Source organism: Anolis carolinensis, chromosome 2, assembly GCF_035594765.1.
Source record: "Anolis carolinensis isolate JA03-04 chromosome 2, rAnoCar3.1.pri, whole genome shotgun sequence".
NCBI lineage: Eukaryota > Metazoa > Chordata > Lepidosauria > Squamata > Dactyloidae > Anolis > Anolis carolinensis.
Genome location: NC_085842.1, coordinates 133,394,226 through 133,407,512, shown reverse-complemented (window position 1 = coordinate 133,407,512; position 13,287 = coordinate 133,394,226). Strand labels below are relative to the sequence as shown.

Genomic DNA, 13,287 nt, shown 5'->3' with positions numbered 1-13,287 from the left:
GATACCCCAATTTTGAGTCCATCCCCAAAGCTGAATAATACACAATGTCCTCTTTTCTGCATTTGAAAGTGGAAGCCAGCCATATTCCCACTAGATTAACTCTCAACCATTTAGTATGCAGCCATTCAACTCACTGGTTTGCTTAAAACCATGCTTCCCTTTTCTCTTCAATGGTTGCGTGGCCAGCAAAGTAAAACTGTTATCTCACAATGGTTAGGCTGTCAATGTGTGAGTTTTGGGGTCCTTGTGAGATCTGAGGTCTCATGGGCGTCTAGAGATCTTACCGGAGGGGTTTTTGCCTCATAAAACCCAGCCAGTTTTGACCTGACATCTGTGTGACATCTTATTGTTTTGAAAACCTGGCAACACTACCTCCTAACAAACTGGTAATCAAGATTAGAGTATTTTAACCTACAATTGGTATGGGAGGGTTACAAGGTCTGAGCCCAGAACTGGACCTACGTCTTCCTATCTATATGTTATCTTTTTCTCCATAACCAAGCATCCTTGAATTATTTTATATTTGCAAAACTCCACATGCTACAATCAAAATTACAGTAAAATATAATGTGCATTGCAATCAAAGGATAGGAGGCTACCAGCTGTGTTTCCATGCACCCCCTTAATAAGCTGTCCTTGTGATATATTAAGAGTAGCCCTGCTCTAAAAGGTTTATCCTGTACAAAAAAGTTCTGTTTGTACTGAGGAGACTACAATGAATTTGCTAACATTCCAGCCCTCAGTGAGCTACTCACTGCTGTTGCCGCAACACACTGTAGAAACACCAATTAAGCAAGCTCCAGACAGAAAAAACCAGCTAAAACAGAATTTATGTTTTCAAATAAAACGAAGAGCTCTGTATTTCCGAAGAGAATACAACCCATTGTTTCAACTCACAGGGAAACGGCTTAAACCAGGCATGGCAATCATGTGGCCTCAAGGTGTCGTTGAACAGCAGTTTTCAACTTTTGTTCCCTTTGGCTATGCTCCTTGGACTTCTGGAAACTGCAGTTGAACAACAGGGGGGGATTTTAGGAGCAATATTAAGAGCAATCTAACTTTTATAGGTTATATATTACATTGGGAAGCCATTTTCCCCAAAAGTATATGCCAACCTGCTGTCCAAATATCTTGAGTAAAAAATCCCATCATCCACCAAAACCATGGTGGAAATTGTAGGCCAATATACATGGATGGCACCAGATTGGGAATGTTTTCTCTGACCCAAACAAAACATTGAGAGGTAGCTAAGAAGGAACTTTGTCAAAGTCACCCAGTGGGCTTTATGGTATAGTGGGGGTGACTCTTGATCTCTAGAGTCCTAATGTTAAACACTATCCCATACCGTATCAGGGTGGCTTTAAGCCGAGTGCCCTCTCTCTCACCCTGCCAGCCAAAACCCCAAGACCAGCCTTCCTCACAACTGAAAATTTTCAGCAAAACCTGTGCCTGCCACTCCCAACTGAGCGACTAAAGAGAAGAAGCCATCAGTGTTCTAGGACTAAAGTCCAACAAGGGGAATAGTTAACATAACAGTTTAGTCACAAGCAGAGGAGGGGCAAAGTGATGGCTCTGCAAGGACACAAAGTTCATTGTCCCAGGGAACACCTCCTTCTTGTACCCAGGCGGCACTCACACCACCGGGCCATGTTATTAGAACAGTGGTTCTTAACCTGTGGGTCCCTAGATGTTTTGGCCTTCAACTCCCAGAAATCCTAACAGCTAGTAAACTGCCTGGGATTTCTGGGAGTTGTAAGCCAAAACACCTGGGAACCCACAGGTTGAGAACCACTGTATTAGAACAAAGCATCAATACTGAATTCCCTTGACTCCTACTTACAGGCCACTCAAAAAATTCAGTGCTTTGTCCAGAAGTCTATAGGATGACATAGCTCATACTTCTATACTTGGTTCATTCATCCATGGTAAATGCGACTCTTCTAGGTGGTCTCACTATTAAAAGCAGAAACAGTGGCATACCAATAACTTATAGAGAGCCCCACCCCCTCACCCCCCACACTTGATCATATGGTAGGTCATGGTAGTTCTACTAGCCTAGGGATGTCTACAGAAGCTGCTCCAAAGATGGATTGGCTAGGGCAATACAAGTGCACACTATCTCTGAAGGAAATGGATTCTGCTGCATCAAGCATAAAGTACAGTTGGGTGACGCCAGCAGTGCAGGATCTGGGGGCAGAAGTCCAGCATGCCACTTTCTCCTAAGGTGCTAGCTCACTGCATTCTAAAGTCAATGGCATAATAGCTTTTACTATCTAAAAGGAAGGAGGGGGTGATACTAATAAGGTCAGAGTCCAATACTGTTGAACCTGAGCAGTGCAAATTATCCAAATGATTTAGCAGCTCATTCATAGGAAAGACAAATGTTTCCACCTTGGGATTCTTGGGAGAGAGAGTAAAACACAACTTGCACTCTATCCACAGCTGACCTGTGGAATTGTGGTATCCGCAGGTCATGCTTATCTGAGCCTATGAACACACTAAGAAATGTCAAGGTTTCTTTAATAATTTACACCAGGGTTAAGAATCAAAAGTTGTTGGTGTACAAGTCCTAGCAGCTCCAGCAAGTATAACCCTGAAGTATTGAGAGTTACTGATCAACAATATCTGGAGGCTACAAAATTCCCAGCTCTGCTTACACCATTATGCTAGAGATGCTTAGCAAAAGGTAATAGTAGTTGTGTGATTTCAAGTAATTTCCAATTTATGGCATCTCTAAGGTGTTCCCAGCCAGATTTGTTCAGAGGACAAATCTTGCCTTTCTCTGAAACCCAGAGGGTGCTTGCTTAAAATCATTCAATGGGCTTCCATGGCTGAACGGGAATTCAAACCTTAATCTCCAATGTTGGAGTCCAATGCTCAAACCATTTGACCACACAAAGGTACACCCCACTAAATTATTTTTGGCTTATTCCCCAGTAAACATGCAAGACAGTTCATCCTTGAAAGCGAACACAGAGTTCAAATCATCACAAAAGATAAAAGGTTGACTAAAGATCCCCTAGTTACCATATATCAGAACAGTTAAAGCAACCAACTAGTGATTAGACCAGAAGGCATGAGTTTTCTAAGCAGGAGGCAAAGGCAGTTGGTGTATCTGCATGTTCTGAGAAAAGATCCCAACTCAACCATGAAGCTGACTGGGTGACTCTGGGACAATCCCCATCTCTCAGCTTAGCATACTCTTATAGGCTTGCTGCAAGGATGGTATGTAAATGTAATTAATACTATTAATAGTATTAAGAAGAAGGTCAGCAATAAGAGTCTCACCTGACAATGGTTACTATTGCAGACCTTGCCTAAGACGGATGTATTCTTAATGGAAAAGAAGCCCTATTAGGACTGTTGTGAATTTGTCAATTAAGCTAAGTGTGTTTTCATTCACAATGTTCTTCACCCTCTGAAAAAAAAAACAACAAAAAACAAGAACAGCTAAGCAAGGTTATCATAACAGGGAATCGGCATGAAACCCTGAAAAATGTACATGCTTGTTTCACTGGCAAGAATTCTTTTGATCCAGGTACTCGCAAACACACACATACAGGTATGCCAGAACTGTTCTGGAGTTGTGGAGGCCACTCAAAAATGAGGTTAGTATTAATGCTATCTGCTTGCAAATGCATTTTTAACCAAAACAATGAAAAGACAGAATGAACTGCATTAAAATAAGAACCACCACCAATCCATCTGCCTACCATGAGAGCAATGATAAAAATACATGAATGTTGCAAAACAAATCGATATATGTATGCATAAGTGTAAAAAAAAGTTATTGAATGAATGCAAAGGTGCCTATAAGATCTCCTATCATATTCTTCATCCACTTCTCTAAAAGCAAAAACTACGAAAATTATGTTGGAAGACAGGACAGTACACAAAATACTCCTCAAAAGGAAATTCCACAACACTTCTATCTACCAAGCTTTTTTATCATGTCAGGAGTGACTAGCAAGTCGCTGCTGGTGTGAGGGAATTGGCCGTCTACAGAGATGTTGCCCAGGGGACATCGGATGTGTGTTTGACTAATTGGCATGAATTTGATGGGGTCCTTTACCTCCACCTATACCCAGCTACAGCACCTTTTTGGCCCATTTCATTAGAATTGTAAGATACTGCACATATATATTTTTTTATTGCCTTACCTTAATTTTGAATACACCCACTGCCCCAGGCTATTGGTATTGGTTCTGAGTATGTTTTTATTGTATTTTATATGCTTTATGATTATATGTTTACATGTTTTAAATGTATCTATGTTATGGTATTTTATTGTGTATTACTGGGCTTGGTCCCCATGTGAGCTTCCCTGAGTCCCTTCGGGGAGATGGGAAGGATACAAGTTGTTATTATTGTTGTTGTTATTAGGAGGCTTCTCTCATGTTCCCCCCAAGCTAGAGCTGATAGATGGAAGCTCACTCAATCTTGCGGATTCGAACCGGCAACCTTCAGATCCGCGGCTCCTATCTACCAAGCTGAAAATACAGAGAATGAGGACTGGGGAATACTCGGGGGCAGGGCAAATTGTACCTCCCATTCTTCATCAGAAGATCATCCTTAAATATGAAATCTCTTAAAAGCAAAATGCATTCAGTAGATCTCCGGTTAACCGAGCTCCAGTTAACCGAGGCTCTAGGTTATCCGAGGCACCGCCAGAGGCGCCCCTCCCTCTCCCTCTCCTTCTCTCGAGTTCGAGAGGAGAGGAAGAGGGAGGAGGAAGCACCCGGTGATAGCTGCTGCCTAGGAGCGATGGCAAGGCACTTTCCAAGGGGTGAGGTCTTGCCCAGGGATGTCCCTGGGCGAGACTTCAGCCCAGGCAAGCCCTTCGCCATCACTCCTCCCTAGACAGAAGCAATGGCAAGAGACGTCCCAAGGGATGAGCCCTCCCCAAGAGAGATCCGGGGATGCGTCCTTCGGCGATGGCCCATGAGCGCTGCTTCCCAAGGGGCGGGCCATCGCCGAGGGACGCCTCCCCGGATCTCCCTCAGCCAGGCTATTGCTGAAGGAAACTGTTTCCTCCAGCAAGGGCCTGGCTGAGGGAGATCTGGGGAGATGTCCCTTGGCGAGGGCTCACTTTATCCTAGCCAGTCGGTTATCCGAGATCGGGCCCGCCCATTTATCTTGGATAACCGGGGCTCTAATGTATTTAGAAGCCCATGTATTCTGCGTAGCTAATTTCCAAGTAAAGTGTATAGGTTGGATTACATACATTCTTGTTATTAATGTTTGCTGTTAACCGTCTTGAGTCCCTATATCGGGAGAAAAACAGGCTAAAAATAAAGCAAATAAATAATCATAGGAGGGGTCAACTATAACAGCACTCTTCATTTTGTGTATGTGCATTTGATCATTTAAATACACTTGTGATGGACTGAGACTGGTCAGATACAGCATGTGATTTTTTGGTGGTCCAATGTACCTGATCATGGGGAGGGGAGCTCACATATACCACTAAGAGTCAAACACACCCTCCCCACAAAGGCACACACAAAGCGTGAACCAAAACAGATCTTCCATCTCTCTTCCATCTCGTGCCAGAAGGCTGTCGTCCATGAAATGTGAGATAATCAGCAGACTGGGTTTTCTTTTCTCCTTATCACTACTGATTAATTAGCACAAATGTTTTGAGCAAATTCTTTGCTTCAGAAGTTTAGCAGCAGGTGGCAGTTACCACCTAGAGATCTCAATGACAGCATTAACAACAAAGCAGGATAGCAGATTAACATCTCAAAGGCACAGCACAATGTCTCCAGCTCCAGAATCAGGAAGTGCCCCCCCCCCACACACACACTAAAACACTCATCCACCCATACACACATATATCTTAGGTAATGGATTATAGGTGCGTTGTCAAAGCGTCCTTGTTCAAAAATGGCAACAAACACCATTAAGATAGGATTCTTTCCCCAGCCCTTTCATGGGATGTTAACAGAAGGACTCTATGTTTTGCATTTTGTATGCACACAGATAGACTGTCTCACATCTGAAATGTTTGGGAGCAAAAGTCCTTTGGATTTCTGATCTTGGAATACCTGTACATGCATAAAGGTAAAGGTTTTCCCCTGACATTAAGTCTAGTCGTGTCTGACTGCTAGGTTGGCAGAAGCTGGGGCTGAAAGCGGGAACTCACCCCGCTCCTCAAATTTGAACCGCCAACCATTCCGTCAGCAAATTCAGTAGTTCAGTGGTTAACCCACTGCGCCACTGGGGGGTTATGTACTTGCATACATGTGCTTTAAAAGATATCCTAGAAGCCTAACATTTATATTTCATATATCCCTTATATACATAGCACGACGGTAATTTTATACACAAGTATAGTGATTTTGTGCATGAAACAAAGTTTGAGTACACTAAACCATTAGAACGCAAAGGTGTCACTTTCTCAGCTACCCATGCTACTTAATGAGACAAGTACATATGCAAATCAAAAGAAATATCTGAAAAGTAAATGATACAGATTGAATAAAATATAGTACTTTGGGGACACTAGCAAGTCTTTTTATTTTAAAAGATCATATAAAGAGGTCTGCACAAGCACAGGCCGCTCGTGAATATGGATATGCTCATGATGTTTTTCTGCCTGAAGCAGCAGGCAAGATGGCTTGACAGACAACTGAATTTTACTTCACCACAGTGACAGGAGAGACTCCTTCACTACACCAGGAAGCAACAATCTAAGATAGAGGATGACAAGCAAGTCACTTGGCACACACAGCCAACCTCCCACATTGTCCTGCCACTCCCTGTTCATATAATTTGCCATCTCATTCTGCCCAACACATAGCCAGGCACCACACGTTTCTGTCCCAGAGGACAAACCCAATTTGCAGAGATTCAAGAAAATATTAATGTCCTCTCTTTAAAGCATTACTAAGATAGTGGTCCCCTGGTGACACAGTGTGTTAAAGCGCTGAGCTGCTGAAAAGGTCCCAAGTTCAAATCCCGGGAGCAGCTTGAGCGCCCGCTGTTAGCCCCAGCTCCTGCCAACCTAGCAGTTCGAAAACATGCAAATGTGAGTAGATTAATAGGTACCACTCCGACAGGAAGGTAACAGCGCTCCATGCAGTCATGCCGGCCACATGACCTGGAGATGTCTATGGACAACACCGGCTCTTCGGCTTAGAAATGGAGATGAGCACCAACCCCCAGAGTCGATCACGACTGGACTTAACGTCAGGGGAAACCTTTACCTTAAGATGGATGGATTTCAAGGCTAATACATGGCAGAAGTACACTATTAATTCAACCCCTGTGAAGTTAGTCACACTCCTATTACTTGACTAAATGAAAATTGCCCCAGGACTGCCTGACATATAAAGCAGATTGATGCCAATTGAGATGTTTTAAACATCCCAAGTCCAGGACAAGATAGATCAATTACCAGTCTAGATTCTCAGCTCTGCGAGTATTTTTGAACAGAGTGATTGTGTTCAGAAGTAGTGCCAAACTATTTCAACTCCAAACAAACAAGGAAGTGCCTCTACTCCAAAAGTAGTCTGCTATGATTTCATTTTAACTGCCATGGTAATATCCTATGGAATCCTACACTTTGCAGTTTAGGAAGAAATGCTTAAAATTCACAGCCAGAGAGCAGCTCTAATGCCACTGACTCAACTATAAATCTCAGGAATCACAGTGTACTAAATGGATGAAGGTGTCTCCTGACACCAAGTCTCTAACACTTGACAAAATATGCCCTAGAGATGTGAATTTAAGGGTTATTTGCTTTACAAGCAACATATTAACATTAACTAATTTCAATGTAACCCTTTGAAGCCTGCTGTACCATCTTTACACACTAGGTTGCAAACTATCCTAACCAAGACATAGGTTGTCCAGTTAACACTGCTGAAAGCCAGGAGGCATTTGTATCAGGAATGGGAGTGGCCAGAACCTTGGCTGAAGAAGGATGATATGGCAATGGGCATGACCAGGGTTGCCAGTCTTTCAGTAGGGCAAGTATCCAATTCTGAGAGCTGTGTAACTTAAGCGTATCCAGTTAAGAACCGTTCCTACCTGTACAAAGCTAGATACTATTTTAAAATACCCATGCCACTCACCAAAACTGGTTCCAAATGTTGTTCACAATAACACATCTGAATTGCTTTTTTTAATGTTTGGAACCATGTAACCAAGCTCTACGTTTCATGCACTTCACTACTTCTTCTGCCTTTCTATTTAGTGGGGAACCATGGTTCTGATTTACAGTACATGGCACCACTACAATTTCTTAGCCCCGTTCTGTTCTTTTAAAAGTCTTTTGAATGGGTAGCGGATGTAACCGCAGGGGGAAATCATGAGATTAAGCCCATAATCCTATGCCCATTTACGCACCTCCAAGCTCAGTGGGATTTACTTCTCAACAAGGAAGTGCAAAACTGCACTGTGGAACACAAGGAAGGGGGATTTTAAAGAAAGCATAATACAAAAACCTCATCCAAAGTTGGTCTATTGAAAAGCTCTGGATTTAATTTATTTATATAGTTTAAATTATGTTAATAACTACACTAGGACTGGAGTATCCTAGTGTAACCCGCTACACAGCACGGCTAAAGAGGAGCTACAAACCTGTGTCCCAATTAAGGCATATCCCAGAAAATAGATCTGAGCAAAATGTGAAGTACACAATTTATGAGATTTTCTTTCCACTCAAGTGATTTTAATACTAGGAAAAGGGGAAACCTTACATCCACCTAAAGCCTTGTCCTGTTTCCTAAAGAAAGCACTGATCTGTCTACAGATGGCAATCTTGTTGACTCAGAGCAGGGCACCAAGCAACAGGCTTGAGAACTCTTCCTAAAAGGTGCGTTTGTCTCGTAGAATAATGCCTGCCCTGCAGAAATACTATTTTGTGACCATTTTAGCTGCCATGGAATCCTGGGATATGAAGTTTGGTGAGGCGCCAGCCCTCTTTGGCAGAAAAGGCAGAAGACTTCGTAAAAATGCAGCTCCCAGGATTCCACAGCAATGAGCCAGGGCAGTTAAAGGGGTGTCAAACTGCATTCGTTCCACTGTATAGATGTGCCCTAAGTGTTCTCTTAGCCACTCAGACTTCCTTTTGCAATTTGTGACAAGGCAGTGCTGCCAGCTGGGCTTGCATTCAGCTCACAGTCAGCGGAAGTGGCCCAGGCTTTCAAGAAGGAGGTCACATTTCATAATGAAAGAGAAAGAGAGCCAGAAGAGAGAGGAGGCCGAGAGGGATTATTCACCAGCACCCAAAGAAAACAATCAGAGGACTGAAGCAACAGAGGGAGAAAACCACGGGATCCCTTGCAAAGGAGGCTGGCAAGCGAGATCAGAAGGGCTCTGCGCTCCCGCTTCAAGGCTCCTGATCCACAGGAAAACCAGGAGAGCAAGGCGCGTGGACCAGCCACCCTGCATGGCACATTGCCACCACCTTGGCTCCTCCGCCACACTGTCAAGAAGACTATGGGGATCATGAGCGTTGCAGTTTGTTGAGACACCAGCACTCTTGGGCAGAGAGGGCTAAAGACTTTGTAAAACTACAACTCCCAGGATCCCATAGATTGGAGCCATGGCAGTCAAATGGGGTGTCAATGCACATTCATTTGAAGGAGTAGATGCACCTATATATAATTTTCCCAAGGACTTCTCTGCTGAAAAGTGCTGGTGCCTCCGCAAACTACAGCTCCTAGGATGCCATAGCATTGAGCCAGGGAAATGAAAGGGGTGTCACAAATGCATTAGCCTTACAGTGTAGATCAGGCAACAGCAAATTTCAGCCCTCCAGGTGTTTTGGACTTCAATTCTTCAGCCCCCTTTTGACCATCAGCCTAGTACTGAGACGGGGCTTGGCTCGGGGCTGCTGACTTCTCTACCAACTCGGAACTTTCCACTCTGTTCCTCCTGGGCATTATTGGAGACTTTGTATTTATCTATTTATTTAGTGGAGACCTCTTTTAAATTTCTCGCTGGCTCATGTTTATCACTGATGACTAAGCTTTGTGTAATGTACTATTTAAATGACTTGTCTCCACAATAATTGTCATTAGTTCTAAATGTTTTTCAAGCTTAATATTTATTTGTATCTTATTTCTGGATGTTATTATGCTTTGTGTGATTTTTGTCTTGAATTTTAGGTTAAATGTGCTTTGATTTATTATATTTATCCACTGTGTATTTGCAATGTGGCACTGAAGTGGGTTAAACCTTTGTGCCAGCTGAACTGCTGACCTGAAGGTTGGGTTGCTGACCTGAAAGTTGCCGGTTCGAATCCACAAGATGAGGTGAGTCCCCTTTGGGGTGAGAAGAGCAGGGTAGAAATATAGTAAAGTGCCTCATCACACTAGAGCATGAATCCACTTTAAATCCGGTTTCTGCCTCCTGTAGAATTCAGGGGTTTGCAGTTTGGTGAGGCCCCAGGACCTGTCTGGCTGAGCTGTTTAAAGCGCCCTCCCTAAAGTGGACTTAAAGTGGATCCAAGCTCTAGTGTGATGAGGTCCTAAGTAAATAAACAAACTTCCACAATCCCTAACAGGCGGAATGGTGGGAGGTGAAGTCCAAAACCCGTGGAGGGAGGGTCGAGGTTTGCCCGTGCCTGGTGCAGATGCAGCTCTCTCTAGTTTCCCCAAGGCCTTCCCTGCCGGACTCCAAACCCCAGGACCCCGGTCAATGCCTTGAGGGCGGGCAGTGGCGGCATTCCTCCTCCGGCGTGGCCGCATCCTGGCAGGGCATGGAGCGGAAAGGCTGCTCCGGCCGGACCCCTTGCCATGAACCCGCCCACCCCCGGCCCTGGCTCTCCCCCCTCTTCCTCCGGAGTGACCCCGATATTCACCCGCGGGGGGACGTGGTTGCTTTCCTCGCCGTCCTCTACCGCTTTCCCCGGATCCTCCTCCTCCTCCTTTTCTTTCTCCTCCTCCTCTTGCTGCTTCTCGCCTTCCTCCTTCTCCTCCTCCTTCTCCTTCTGGGGTGCTTCGGTGCCTCTCGGCCCGCCCTGGCCCTCCTCGGGCTCCCCGTCTTCGGCGGGCATCCCCCGGAGCAGCTCCTCGCGGGGTCGGAGGCCCAGTTTCTGGAGGCGCTCGTCGGTGGCGGCGTCGACCACCAGGAGCCGCACGGAGCCCGGCGAGCCCCGGATGCGGTTGACCACTTGCTGGTGGCTCTCCTGCTCCACGTTCTCGCCGTTCACCTCCACCAGGCGGTCGCCGGCGCGGAGGCCGGACTTCTCGGCCGGCGAGTCGGGCTCCACCAGCCGGATGAACTGGCCCACTTTGCCCTTCTCCCCGTGCAAGTGGAAGCCGTAGCCGTTGGCTCCCTTCTCCGGGCAGCAGAGCCGGGGCAAGAGCTCGCTCCCTCCCCCGTTGTCCATCTTCCTGCCTGCCTGCCTGCCTGCCTGCCCTTCCTTCTTGCGAGGCGACTTCGCAAAGAGAAGCAGCAGGTGCTCCTCGGCGAGGGGCGGGACCACGCTCGGAAAGTAAAAGAAGCGCAAAAAGTTGCCGCCTCTCCACCAATCGCGGCTCGTCCCTCGCACTCTGAGCACTCCCGAGCGTCGCGGGGAGATTTTTGTTCAAGGGGCGGAGTCAAGCCCCTTGGCTGGACCAATGAGCTCCGCAAGAGGGAGGAGTCAGGCCCTCCGGACCCGCCCTCTTCGAGGCAAAGACCCTGAAAGGGAGGAGGGAATATGTAAATAGCGGACACAGAGAAGCCCGCCCCTCCTTCCTGATTGGTTGTTTGGTAAAGGAGGAAGGAAAGTTCCATTCGTTCCCACCCAAGTTGCTAAAACTTGTGTTGTCGAAGACTTTCATGGCCGGAGTCATTGGGTTGCTGTGAGTTTTCCGGGCTGTATGCCCATGTTCGAGAAGCATTCTTTCCCAACGTTTCGCCTGCATTGATGGCAGGCATCCTGAGGTATGTTGGAAACTAGGCAAGTGGGGTTTATATATCTGTGGAATTTTCATGGTGGAAGAAAGAACTCTTGTCTGTTTGAGGCAAGTGTGAATGTTGCAATTGGCCACCTTGATTAGCATTGAATAGACTTGCAGCTTCAAGGTCTGGCTGCTTACTGCAGCCAGGACAGTGAATACAGAACATTAAAAACAAAACAAAACAGGAATTCCAAACAGGAAACAATCAGGGCCAACTAACACCTCCCCTGGCCAGCAAGTAGCTAATCTATGCTAATCAAGGTGGCCAATTAAACATTCACACCTGCCACTGACAGACAAGAGTTTCTCCCACCCTGAACATTCCACAGATGCCTAGTTTCCAACAGATCTCACAGAGTCTAAGGATGCCTGCCATAGATGCAGGTGAAAATCCCGGAAAGAATGCTTCTGGAACATGGCTATAGCGCTGGAAAACTCACAGCAACCCAGTGATTCCGGCCATGAAAGCCTTCAAAAACACATTGCTAAAACTTCTTTCTGTGAGAATCGATGCCTCCTTCCAAGTTGGGCATAAGGGAATAGACCCAATTTGCAATGGTATCATTAAGGGGTTTCCAATTTAACCGGGTGACACCAAAACAACTAATATGATTTTTGTTCCTGGGTTGTAAATGTCATTTCCTAATTGGTTCTATCATTAAAAACACAGGAAAGGTTTATTAAACTGCAAAAGCTTTGTTTCTGAGAGGCATCCTGCAGCACATTTTGCTCTAGTTTTTCAATGAATAGCTCATTGAGTATCAGTCAATTCAACATAGTTTGTGGCAGCCACAAAAACCACATTTCTGAAATATAGCAACTCCTTTCAAAGTAAGTACCACACAATTAAACAGGAAACAACACAAATCAGGAAGAGAATTTTTTTTCAAATTTTGTTGCATAGTGTTACATATCTGTGTGAGGTTTCATTCAAATTTAAAAAAAATAAAAGATATTCCTAACCAGAAAAACAGTTTTCAGAAGTCCAGTTTACATGTAGTGTATCAATATGTTTCCAAGCCTGAAGCTCTAGGCCAGTGGTCCCCAAACTAAGACCTGCAGGTTGGATGCCGCCCTCCAAGGCCATTTACCTGGCCCTCACCCTAAACTGTCTACTGAGAGAGTCACCCTAAATCTGAAACAATTTGAAGGCCCACAACAACAGCAATCCTAATTAACTTGACTCTGTCATCTGCCAAAAGCAGGCCCTTACTTGCTATTGCAACACTGGTTAAAGTTGTTCTACAAATAAGATGTGTAGTGTGCATAGGAATTTGTTCATTTTTTTCTTCCAAACTAGTCTGGCAATCTATTATCAACAGTCTGAGGGAAAGTGAATCACCCTCAGCTTAAAAAGTTTAAGGACCCCTGCTTTAGGCTAATTTAC

The 13,287-nt window shown here is 45.0% G+C and overlaps 1 protein-coding gene across 1 annotated transcript in view; it reads right to left on the bottom strand.

Annotated features, from left to right (window-relative positions):
* Positions 1-11,528, bottom strand: part of nherf1 (NHERF family PDZ scaffold protein 1) — a 69,752-nt gene extending 58,224 nt beyond the window's left edge. The window contains exon 1 of the mRNA XM_062970590.1: positions 10,814-11,528. Coding sequence (XP_062826660.1) covers positions 10,814-11,344 — 531 coding nt within the window. The 5' untranslated portion in view covers positions 11,345-11,528. The remainder of the gene's footprint in view (positions 1-10,813) is intronic.
* Positions 11,529-13,287: the final 1,759 nt, after the last annotated feature.